This window comes from Erpetoichthys calabaricus, chromosome 10 (genome assembly GCF_900747795.2).
Source record: "Erpetoichthys calabaricus chromosome 10, fErpCal1.3, whole genome shotgun sequence".
NCBI classification, from domain to species: domain Eukaryota; kingdom Metazoa; phylum Chordata; class Cladistia; order Polypteriformes; family Polypteridae; genus Erpetoichthys; species Erpetoichthys calabaricus.
Genome location: NC_041403.2, coordinates 147,840,559 through 147,853,135, shown reverse-complemented (window position 1 = coordinate 147,853,135; position 12,577 = coordinate 147,840,559). Strand labels below are relative to the sequence as shown.

The window sequence follows — 12,577 nt, the reverse complement described above, 5'->3', positions numbered from 1 at the left end:
GTACTCTCGATTTTCTGACTGCCCACTGTGTATTCAAACCTAACATTTTTACTTCCTATGTGTAATATTTTACATTTACTGACATTAAATTTCATCTGCCACAAATCTCCCCAAGCCTGTATGCTATCCAAGTTCTCCTTTAATGATATAACGGATTCCAAACTATCTGCTAATCCACCTACCTTGGTATCATCTGCAAACTTAACCAGCTTGTCACTTATATTCCTATCTAAATCATTTATATATATTAAAAATAGCAGTGGCCCTAGCACTAACCGCTGTGGAACACCACTCTTAACCAGTATTGATGAGGTTCTTCACACCATAACCCTCTGCTTCCTGTGTCTGAGCCAATTCTGCACCCATCTAAAAACATCACCCTTACACTTGTTTTAATTTGATGCCCACCCTCTCATGTGGCACCTTATCAAATGCTTTCTGAAAGTCCAGATCAATAACATCATCTGCTCCACTTTGATCGTATCCTTTTGCCTCCTCATAAAATTCCAGCATGTTAGTAAAACACGACCTCCCTCTTCTGAACCCATGCTGACCATTCAGAATAACTCCTGTCCTTGCTATTCTATCATTACCTTTACATGTGGTTTCATTTTTTGGTGCCTTTTGGCCTCCATCTTGTACTTTAACAATCATTAGACTCCTGCTGTTAGGACAGCTCTTTGCATTCCCAGGGGCATGTCCTCAAAGGTCGTGACCCGCAGTTAATTGACATGACAGGTTAAAAGGTCGACTAATAGTCACTTCCATATCAAAGCTGCAGAGTCAAACCCTTTAATATGTCCTTTGCTTTAAACTATTCTTGTTCAATTTTTGTGGTGCTGATCTTTACACGTAATTTTTTGACAATCGTTTTTGTGTCACGTCTTGGTTTGCCGAACGAGTCTTTTGATGTCCGTGTTTTTGACCCTTTGTCTGTCTCATATCGATATCCTGATACTCACTAAGCGTACTGGTCGGCTTGCTGACATAACAATTACTGTATACTTCAGAATTAATGCTATATGAATATTGTATAGAATTATACAAACTTTGACAACTTGTATGCCACACCGCCACCTGATTGTCGGGATTTGACTCTCACATTTAATTTTTTTAAATGATTCTTGGGCTGTAAAAAAGATTTATATATCAGTTTTTTGAGAAACAGGAGTCCACGGGTCAGATTAATATTTTGTTACTGTATGTTTGTCATTTTATTTTGTTCTCTTGCAGCGCTGTCTTGTATGGTTGCCACCATTTTAGGACTCTTTTTTCTTGATGGAATCTGTGTTCTTACTCGAGAGTCATGTCTGGCCCCACAAGACTAAGCTGAAAGAGACGGTAGAAAGAGGATTAAAGCTAATTTGAGTCCGTAGACTTACTCAGTATGGGTTGGGAAGTTAATTTGGACCAAGGCCCCATATAGCAGGAGTAAAAGAAGGGTCAGTTTAGAGACAGAGTGAAACAGATAGGAGGTGTGATTCTGCATTTTACTTTGTGGTGCTTTGGTGAGAAATGTGGTGTGCCACCTGCCAGGCTGATAGGGCTCAACACCTGCTTTGTGAGACCATAGGATTTATTTTCTTTTTTTAAGTTGCTACTTTTGGTTCACTTGGCATTAATCTCTTTCAATTGTTTGTTCATTGAATAACTCATCTATTTTTGTAAACCTTTTCTTTATTCATTGAATAAATAATCTATTTTTGTATGCCTTGGCCTCCTTGTCATCCTTGGCATTTGGTATGTAAATTTCTCGGCACATTTTTAGGGTATTTTAGCGGGCTGTGATTTAATTTATATATCAATCGACTGTTATTTTATTTTCAATTCTGACCACTCTTGGAAATGTCTGCAGGACTCTAACATTGAAAAATGGTAAGGGTACTGTATAAAAATGATCAGAGTTTCAAAGTTTAGAAAATTTTAGTTTTCCATGAGTTGTTCTTTGAATGAAGTCAGGGCAAAAATATATGAAGTGAAATTGTTCATTTGTATTAACCCTTTCATATTCTCATCAATATTGGGCTTCAGAGGACCTGAGCCCAAGGCCAGTGACTCATTAACATACAATAGAGTAACACGGGACAAATTTAGATTGACCTAGAAATGTTCAAGACATGGAAGGAAACCAGAAAATCCAGAGATACATAGGGAGAACACAGAGATGTCACTCAGGCAACGGCTGGGATTATCTGAAACCAAATCACTGGTACTAATCACCTACCAAGTGAATTATTTTTCCGATAAAATAAAGACCGTGTACTGCTACAATGATAAGTAGGTATTAATGATCATAATGATACAAAATAAGGAGAAGGAACAAGAATAACAGTGATCAAAGCATTGCCAATCCTCAATAAGTCAGCATTTAGGTAGGAATTTATCTTCAAGATCTTTATCTATTTCTGGCAGTTGATTATTGGGACTTATGCACATCAGGTTAGATTTTGTTATTATTATTCTCCAAAGAAACATTGTTTTTTACAATATTAGAACATGGAAAAGTTTTGAGAAGAACAGACCATTCAGCCCAACAAAACTTAACAATCCTATCCACATAATTTCTCCAAAATAAAATCAAGTTGAGTTTTGAAGGTCCTTAAAGTCCTACTTTTTACCACACTACTTCATAATTTATTCCACATGTCTATGGTTTGCTGTATGAAGAAAACCTTTCAAACTTCTGTACAAAATGTACCCTTAACAAGTTCCCAACTGTGTTCTTGTTGAACTCATTTTAAAGTAACAGTTGGGAGCCATTGTTCAAATTCCTTTCATAATTTGAAACACTTCAGTCAGGTCACATCTTAATCTCCATTTGCTTTAAGTGAAAATGTTCAACTCTTTCAGCCTCTACTCATAGCTCATACCTCTTAGTCCCAGCATCAGCCTAGTTGTTCATCTCTGGACTTTCTCTAGCACTGCTATGTCTTTTTTGTAGGCCGGAGACCACCAAAAAGTTCTCCATTGCATTACAAAGCTTAAGCATCATCTACTTTGACTTGTACTCTACCTGTCATGATATTTGACCTAACATTCTGATAGTCTTTTTAATGGCTTGTGTACACTGCTGTAATGTAGATAGTGACAAGCTTACTCCAACCCCGGGTCCTTCTCATAAGCGGCACTTTCAAGTTTCAGACCTCCCATTGTGCATTGAAATCTAACATTTCTACTCCTGTTTCCCATAATACCGTTAACTTTCCATACATTCAATTTTATGTACCACAAATCTTCCCAAGCCTGGATTCTGTTCCAGTCCTTCCTTCTGTAATGATTCAAATGATTCTAGATTATCTTCCAAAACACCTCCTTTGACATTATTTGCAAACTTAACCAGCTTGTTATTTATATTAATATCCAGATCATTTATACACATTACAAATAGCCGGGGCCCCAACACTGATCCGCTGGGGACATGACTCTTAACATCGCCTAACTCTGATAAGTGTCTCACACCATAACCCTTTGCTTCCTGTGTTTGAGCCAATTTTGCACCCAACAACGCACAGCGTCATAAATTCCCAATTCTTTTAGTTTGATACTCAAACTCTCATGTGGAACCTTATCAAATGCCTTCTGAAAGATCAAGATAAATCACCCTATAAACCTCTCTTATCGTATGCCTTTGTTACTTCCTCATAGAATTCCAGAGAGAGGTTGGGTGCATTTACTGATTACAGTGCACTGCCGCAATTCCAACATATTAGAAAAAACACAACCTTCCTTGTCCAAACGCTATTTACTTGCTACTCACAGTATGGCGCTGTGCCATTAGTCTAAATGAAGCCAAGGTCAAATGAACAGGTACTCTTCACTGCAGGATTGCACTATTATTGAGCAGCGTGCTATAGTAAAAGTTCTTTAGGGAGAGGGAGTGAAACCTGCAGAATTGCACTGAAGGATGTTAGCATGTGCAGATCACTAAGAAGTTTGGGTAGCCATCTTGCGCAACTTTATGTTACCCCAAGTCATGAAGCACTATGGTATGTGCAGATCTATTGTATAGCTGATATCCAAATGTGCAGCAACAATGGACAATGTAATCTGTCGGTCTTTTCTGATGAAGGCATTAACCTTGTTAACGTGTTCATGATGTTGATGGTCGACCAGCTCAAGCTTTGTCAGTTACACTAGTTCTTCCCACTTTACACCTTTCTGCCTGTTCATAAAGTTTTTATTGAGTCATGTTGTTTTCACTTCTGTACTGAACCAATATCCTTTGATGAATTTTAGTAGGTTTCATTTCCTCTTCCCAAAAAAAACCTCACTAAGACACGTTGTTCAACAATGGTGGACTCTCACAGAAGAGTATTCATGCTCATTTGACCCTGGCTTCAACTACCCATAAACCATCATGAACATATTGTATGGCATCAGCTTCTATACGTTGCAGTTAGCGCATAATTTTCAGATTGCTTTACTTTTTGGTTTAGCCTCATACAATGGGATAATATTTGCAATTTTCCCATTCTCAGGAATTTCTCTTGCATGTGGTGACTTTTAAAAAATATGCATTGAAGGTTTATACAGTTAGGTCCATAAATATTTGGACAGAGACAACTTTTTTCTAATTTTGGTTCTGTACATTACCACAATGAATTTTAAATGAAACAACTCAGATGCAGAACTGCAGACTTTCAGCTTTAATTCAGTGGGGTGAACAAAACGATTGCATAAAAATGTGAGGCAACTAAAGCATTAATTTAACACAATCCCTTCATTTCAGGGGCTCAAAACTAATTGGACGATTGACTCAAAGGCTATTTCATGGGCAGGTGTGGGCAAGTCCATCGTTATGTCATTATCAACTAAGCAGACAAAAAGGCCTGGAGTTGATTTGAGGTGTGGTGCTTGCATGTGGAAGATTTTGCTGTGAACAGACAACATGCGGTCAAAGGAGCTCTCCATGCAGGTGAAAGATTTTTTGAACACAATCCCTTCATTTCAGGGGCTCAAAAGTAATTGGACAAATTAAATAACTGGAAATAAAATGTTCATTTCTAATACTTGGTTGAAAACCCTTTGCTGGCAATGACAGCCTGAAGTCTTGAACTCCTGGACATCACCAGATGCTGGGTTTCTTCCTTTTTAATGCTCTGCCAGGCCTTTACTGCAGCGGCTTTCAGTTGCTGTTTGTTTGTGGGCCTTTCTGTCTGAAGTTTAGTCTTCAACAAGTGAAATGCCTGCTCAATTGGGTTAAGATCAGGTGACTGACTTGGTCTTTCAAGAATTTTCCACTTCTTTGCTTTAATAAACTCCTGGGTTGTTTTGGCTGTATGTTTTGGGTCATTGTCCATCTGTATCATGAAACGCCGCCCAATCAATTTGACTGCATTTAGCTGGATTTGAGCAGACAGTATGTCTCTGAACATCTCAGAATTCATTCGGCTGCTTCTGTCCTGTGTCACATCATCAATAAACACTAGTGTCCCAGTGCCACTGGCAGCCATGCACGCCCAAGCCATCACAATGCCTCCACCGTGTTTTACAGATAATGTGGTATGTTTTGGATAATGAGCTGTTCCTCGCCTTCTCCATACTTTTTTCTTGCCATCATTCTGGTAGAGGTTGATCTTGGTTTCATCTGTCCAAAGAATGTTTTTCCAGAACTGTGCTGGCTTTTTTAGATGTTCTTTAGCAAAGTCCAATCTAGCCTTTCTATTCTTGAGGCTTATGAGTGGCTTGCACCTTGTAGTGCACCCTCTGTATTTACTTTCATGCAGTCTTCTCTTTATGGTAGACTGGGATATCGATACGCCTACCCCCTGGAGAGTGTTGTTCACTTGGTTGGCTGTTGTGAAGGGGTTTCTCTTCACCATGGAAATGATTCTGCGATCATCCACCACTGTTGTCTTCCGGGGACGTCCAGGTCTTATTGCGTTGCTGAGTTCACCAGTGCTTGCTTTCTTTCTCAGGATGTACCAAACTGTAGATTTTGCCACTCGTAATATTGTATCAATTTCTCAGATGGGTTTTTTCTGTTTTCGCAGCTTAAGGATGGCTTCTTTCACCTGCATGGAGAGCTCCTTTGACCGCATGTTGTCTGTTCACAGCAAAATCTTCCACATGCAAGCACCACACCTCAAATCAACTCCAGGCCTTTTATCTGCTTGATTGATAATGACATAACGACGGACTTGACCACACCTGCCCATGAAATAGCCTTTGAGTCAATTGTCCAATTACTTTTGAGCCCCTGAAATGAAGGGATTGTGTTCAAAAAATGCTTTAGTTGCCTCACACTTTTATGTAATCATTTTGTTCACCTCACTGAATTAAAGCTGAAAGTCTGCACTTCAACTGCATCGGAGTTGTTTCATTTAAAATTCATTGTGGTAATGTACAGAACCAAAATTAGAAAAAATTGTCTCTGTCCAAATATTTATGGACCTAACTGTATATACATCCATTAGCCTACTTAAGCACTCTGGGATAAACGTTATTTGGTCCTGGAGTTTTGTTAGATTTAAGCCTATTTAATCTAGACAGTACTTCTCTCTCTACAATTTCCAAATCATGAAGTACTTCCTTAGTTACTTAATGTTGAGAGGTTATTCACTTGTTCACATGTAAACTTTTAAAAATACACGTTTAGCGTCTTTGCTGTTTCACTGTCTGTATATTTCAATTCATCCTTAGTGTTTTTGATACACTTCACCTTCTCCGTGACCTTTCTTTTACTACTAAAACACTGGAAACATACTGAAGGTCATCATTCACCTTTTCTGCAATATTTCTCTCTTACTGCCTTTTAGCTCCCTGAATATCCTTTGTAACAGTTGCTCTCTTGCTGTCTTACACCCTACGGTTAGCTGGCTACTGAATATAAATGTCTTACGTGTAGAAGAGACTGAAATCCCAAGTGCAATGTTCTTTACGAGTTCATTAGCCCGTGCAAGGTTAGTGATAGCTTGGTCCTTACGCCTGGAAACACAGAACAAAAATACAATTAGTGTGTTGTCACCACCCAGCTCACTACATGGAATATTTTCTGCTTGCCAGTATTTACTATGCAGACCAAACTTTCTCGCTTCAAATATAATCAGCATTTGTCAAATTACATTTCCGAAATTATCAATTTACGTGATCTCATACTGGACTGATTAGGTTTGGAAAATTTATAAAGATCTCAAGATACTTGGATTTAGGCAGTGTTTTATTTGCTGCAAATTCAGAGAATTTTAAAATTCATACTCACACATCTGGAAGTAGTTTTGGGATTAACTCCACAGTGAATTTGGAATCTGCCTGGAATAGGCATTCTGGGGTGTCTTCCATAGAGGTCTGATTGATTTTGAAATGCACTTCAATGTAGCCAGGCATTTTAGACTTGTGCTCTTCTGCATTTGTTGTTACTCCATGCGCAATCCAGGTAAAGCAGGCAGGATCCACACATTCAGAGCTCAGATCTTGGAACTCTGCCGAGTCATTGCCACCCTTCCGTAGTTTCAAGTTCCGTCTCCGGATGCACAAAAAGCATTTACTAAGATCACATTCAATGCACCACTCCTTTTTATATTCTAGTGGCAAAACAAAGCTGCCTTTGAGGCAATCTGAGTGTTCTCTGGGCCACTTTAAATCCATATCTTCAAGGATAATGGAATCATTTTCTTCAACTGAACTTATAACAGATTCCATCTCACACAGTGGTTTCCATATTGTTTGGTATTCTTTTATGTTGCGATAACGGGATTTTGATGCACGGATAGCATATTTGGCGAAGCACCCGATGGGGTCTTTTGAATGTTCCAAACATACATCAAATTTTGGATTTAGGTTCAAAAGTTGAACAGTAGGAACCAAGAACCCACGCTTGATGGTAGGTGACATCTGCACTTGAAAAATATCTCCACCTTTCAGATTAACTGAAAGATTAATATAGTGCTCAGTCACAGCTTTGTTTTGACTGTGGATATGGGCTTTTGGTGTCAGTTTTGTTAAAGGTGCCATTCTGATTGTTTTGACAATATCCACAACGTTCTCAAAGTTCTCTGCTTTCAATGATTGAATGATTTCTTTCCAAGTTTCAGACTGCAGGATGGTTGTGTGCACATTCGACTGATGACTTTTTATTTCATCATGGATGCTGGGACTTTCCATTGAGTAAAGTCTTCGAATCCATCTTATTGTGGTGTATTGTTCTTCTTCATTGAATATTGGCTGGTCCATCAGTTTCAGGTCTCTATATCCTATATAGTGTACATCTGCTAAAGATTCTTTATTAAATGGAAAACAAACCCCAAATCTACTCATTTTAGGGTCTATACTGAGTACAAATGCAAGTTTTTGTACATTTTGACTTTTGAGCTTTGATGCAAAATTTAAACTGAAGAACTTTTTTTCATACGCTGAAGCATTCTTATGCTTCTTTGTAAACTCTCTGCACAATATGTCAATATCTTGATTGGAGTACTGAATTACACCTTTGCAAATAGCCGAGTGAAGATGTCTTTGTATGATTATATCCAAATAGCGGCGAATAGGAGAAGATGCCCAGGTGTATGAATCCAGCTGCATGGAATAGTGTCCCAGTTTAGAAAGAGGGGATGAGTTGGAACGCACTATGTATGATCTCCCAAGGAGCTTCCTAAACTCGAAAATCACTGGGAGCAATTCTGGGTGGATGTCATCTGTTGTGATGATTTCAACAATCTTGTAGAAGTTCCTTTTCTGGACAGCACACTCAAGATGATTCAACACAGAAGTGAGAAGACAAAAAGTGTTTTTTGGAAAGAATGGTTCTGTTTTTATGCATTGAGAAACTCTCATATCCATACTTTTCACAGCACGTTTAGGCTGATTAGGAACATTTTGTAGATCTGCAGATCTTTTTTGGCTTTCTTTTGGTTCATAGACACGTTGGCCACTAGCACCTATTCGATAGGAAAGGTGAACAGACAACTCTATTAGGTGACCATATTTATTTTTCAGTTCTTTAATCTGTTGTGGATTGGGACCAAACTGACATCTCAGAGGAGTAGAGTTCTTTGAAATGTCTTTACGTGTCAAGTATTCAGCCACAAAACTGTTGTACATGATCATGAGCTCCTCCACCATCTGATGGGACCGTCTTTTACCTAGAGAGCATTCTTCTGTTGGCTGATCGTAGTACCAGTCATCCAGAAGCCTACACTTTCTGTGCACTGTAGAAAAGTGATAAGCTACAGCTAAGCAGTCTTGCAATGAGTCAAACTTAAGCGAACTTCCTTCGATTTGTTCGATGATCTCCTCTGCTTCTTCGTACGAAAAGTTTTTGTTTGATTTTAAGGTTGCCAATGTAAATTTTGCTTTAATCACTCTGTCATCTTTTTTTGTTACTTGAATGAACAACGATATGACAGGTCGATCCTTATTGGGCAGCAGGCTACAGAGATTTTCACTGAGCTTGGTTGGTAGCATTGGAACTGATACATTTTTGAGAGAATAAAACGTACATCCACGTTTTCTGGCATCTTTGTCTAGGGCACTATCCTTTGGGATAACACTTGCTATATCGGCGATGTGAATTCCAATTTCATAACAGTCTCCTAAATCTCTTACACTGATTGCATCATCCAAATCTTTTGAATTCTTTGGATCAATGGTAAAGGTGCAGTAGCTGCGAATATCCAGCCTTTTTCCCCCATTAATTGAGGAAACTTTATATTTCTCTACCTCAGCGATTACTTCAGGAGGATAAGTTTTGGTCAAATGGTATTCTAGATTTAGAGCTTTAATTCCTTCTTCTGGACCTCTTATAACAGGGATAACATCAATTATAATGCCTAGAGGATAAAAAAATTGCTTTTTCCACTTTATAACTTCCACCACATATAGCATTTTCCTCTTTGATTCTTCATTTAATTTTTCCTGGCGGACTGTGATCCAGTTCCCCCTGTCATACTTTCGTATCGCTATAACATTCGGATTGTTCTTATAACTCGGAGTGTATATTTTAGTGACACAGGGGTCAATAGGTGTCATTACTTGTGTGTCATAATTATCAAGCATGCAGACAAATACCCTGGGAGTATCGCCTTTTTTCAGTACTCCAATAACTTTTCCGAAAAGTTCATTACTGCCATTGTCATTAGTAAAGATTTCCACAACAACCTGATCACCAGGAAAACACCGGCCAATATTCTTCCTTCCTTTGATTTTAATGGTCTGTGTTGGCTGCTTAAGAGGTCTAGCATTAGCTGACTCATAATTTTCAAATTCCAGTTCACAATATTTGTATATATCAGGCTGGCTATGTAAAAGATGGTATAAAGGATCTTCAGAATCATTATCAGTATAAAGGTCCTCTCTACTTTCTCGGATCCCTGCACCTTCATTCAGACTTTGGCATGGCATTACATTGACCAGTCCTTCCTCTGTAACAGCTACCTTAATATTTTTGCTTTCGTCCAGTAACTCTTGCAATATTGTATCTTCAAGGGTATCGTTCAGTTCCGATGAACATGATTCTGTATCACTATCATTGTCAAGCTCATCTTCTCTCTTTAAAAATTTTGCAATCTCTGCTATGACCTGGTTGACATATTCCATATTAAACGATTCAGGGTGAGCTGATGAATTATTAAGACACAACTGAATATAATTTGCCCAGATCTTGCTGCAGTTTCCAAAATACCAAAGTGCAGCCGCATCTCCGACCACAACCACTAGTGACTGGGCTCTTGTCATGGCTGTATTTAAAGCTCGGGCATCATTAAAAAATGATAGATGTTCCAGTTTTGAGGATAGCAGACTCTGCCGAGTTTGCACTGTGGTGATTATAATCACCCTAAACTGGATCCCTGAATAAAACAATAAATAAACACAAGTGAGAAGAGAAGTACACACAACATTTAATGTTAAAAAAAGAGCAAGTAAGTGAAATATTTTATAAGGATATACATCAACATCAGAACTACTCAAGGCAATACTACTCTTTGCTCTCATTTTATTCTGTAAGTAATTAAAATTAATTAAAATCAGTAATAAAAAATTGGTAAGAGAATTACACTTAATAATATTTACGAAGAACGCAGTTTCACCAATGAGTAGATTTTGATTTAAATATTTGGTAAAATAAAGCCTTATTCAAATAGGATTAGTTTTATGACAGGAAGTGGGATAAAGCAACTAGCTCTGGAGGACCCTCCATAATTTTAATCCTGTCAGATTTTGTCACGTCAGTAACTTTTTACAGATTGTGAATTCATGCTTCAGAAAGGATTAGGGAACCTTTCACCTAGTAAAAGAGGTCTGTACAAAATAACCCCAGATTATACTAGTCCTGCATGAATCAACAGGTCAGTAAAATTCCATCATTTGAGAGATTTGGAAGGGAGTGAAATTATAGAGGTTGACAAGCAATAATTACATTATTACTCACTTCACGCAGGGCCTGAAGTGGATTGTAATTGAACTGACAGTGCTCCATGTTGTGACATATACAATTTATATTGAAAAGTGGAAATGCCCTTTGGAGGTTTGAACAACCATACTGTTGTTATAAATAAGGGTTACTAGTGTGTTCAGACCTGGTGGCACTAACTGGTATGAATACATCAACTATGGGGAATGGGGAAATGTTAGTTGTGAGTGCTGTGCTGGATTCTTTGGAGGCATAACCCATCAGGGATGGGACTGAAGCAATATCCATTACAAATGGATACATTAATGGATAATGTGAGGGAGTTAGTGCATCAAGGGCAGTTCCTCCCACAGTACAGTAGATGGCAGTGCTCCACTGGCATGGACCAAGTAAGGATGCCCACGGGGATGTATGGGAGTCGTAGTTCTGAGGGACAATCCTGTCAGGGTCTTTGGGTGCTGTCAGGGAGTGCTGCAGGGATAGGGACTCGCTGCTTCAGGAAGCTTCTGTTGGGCTATGCTCCAGTACCGGAAGTAGTCCTGGATCTGACATAAAGGTAAGCTGTCCAGCCTCCTCCAGGGAATCAGAGTCAGGCGGCAGAAGGAAAAGCTCACCTGGAGGAGGAAACGGAGGATTGTGTATTGAAAGGTTGTGCCTTCATCTGTAAAAAGAACATCTCTATATACGTAAAATCCAACGTCCGTCTGTCTGTCTGTCCGCCCGTCCGCCCGCCCGTCCGCCCGCCCGTTCACCCGCCCATCCGTCTGTCCGTCCGCACGCCCGCTTTCACGAGAAAACTACTTAACAGATTTAGATTGTATTTTTTTTTAATGCGACTTCTCTCATTGTGCTAAGTATCATAGTTCACTTGCGGTACCAATTTATTTACGCAAATCCAAGAGAGACGCAGTGGGCTGCTGGGACGAGGGTGGGGCCCTCCTCACTCACGTGTCAGCCTTGGGGTGTAACCTTAACTCCATTTAGGTAGCGAACGAGAACACTACTTAACGGATTTAGATCGGGTTTTTTTTCTATAATTTGCTTGAACGTTCCGGTTGATTTTGTGACTTCTCTCATCACGCTAAGAATCATAGTTCGCTTGCAGGAGCGATATATATTTGTGCTAATCCGAGACAGAGGCTGCGGGCAAAAGGGAGGGAGAAGCATGACGTCAGGAGTAGGGAGCTGGGTGGGTGGGGTCCTCCTCACTGTCCTGTTTCACTACTACAT

At 39.2% G+C, this 12,577-nt stretch overlaps 1 protein-coding gene across 5 annotated transcripts in view; it reads right to left on the bottom strand.

Annotated features, from left to right (window-relative positions):
- helz2a (helicase with zinc finger 2a) overlaps positions 1-12,577 on the bottom strand; it is a 163,475-nt gene that overhangs the window by 64,334 nt on the left and 86,564 nt on the right. For all 5 annotated transcript variants that reach the window (XM_028812073.2, XM_028812072.2, XM_028812071.2 and 2 more), the window contains 2 exons: positions 7,202-10,784; positions 6,842-6,927 (listed from right to left, as the gene is read on the bottom strand). In XM_028812073.2, the coding sequence (XP_028667906.2) occupies positions 6,842-6,927; positions 7,202-10,784 (3,669 nt within the window). The remainder of the gene's footprint in view (positions 1-6,841; positions 6,928-7,201; positions 10,785-12,577) is intronic.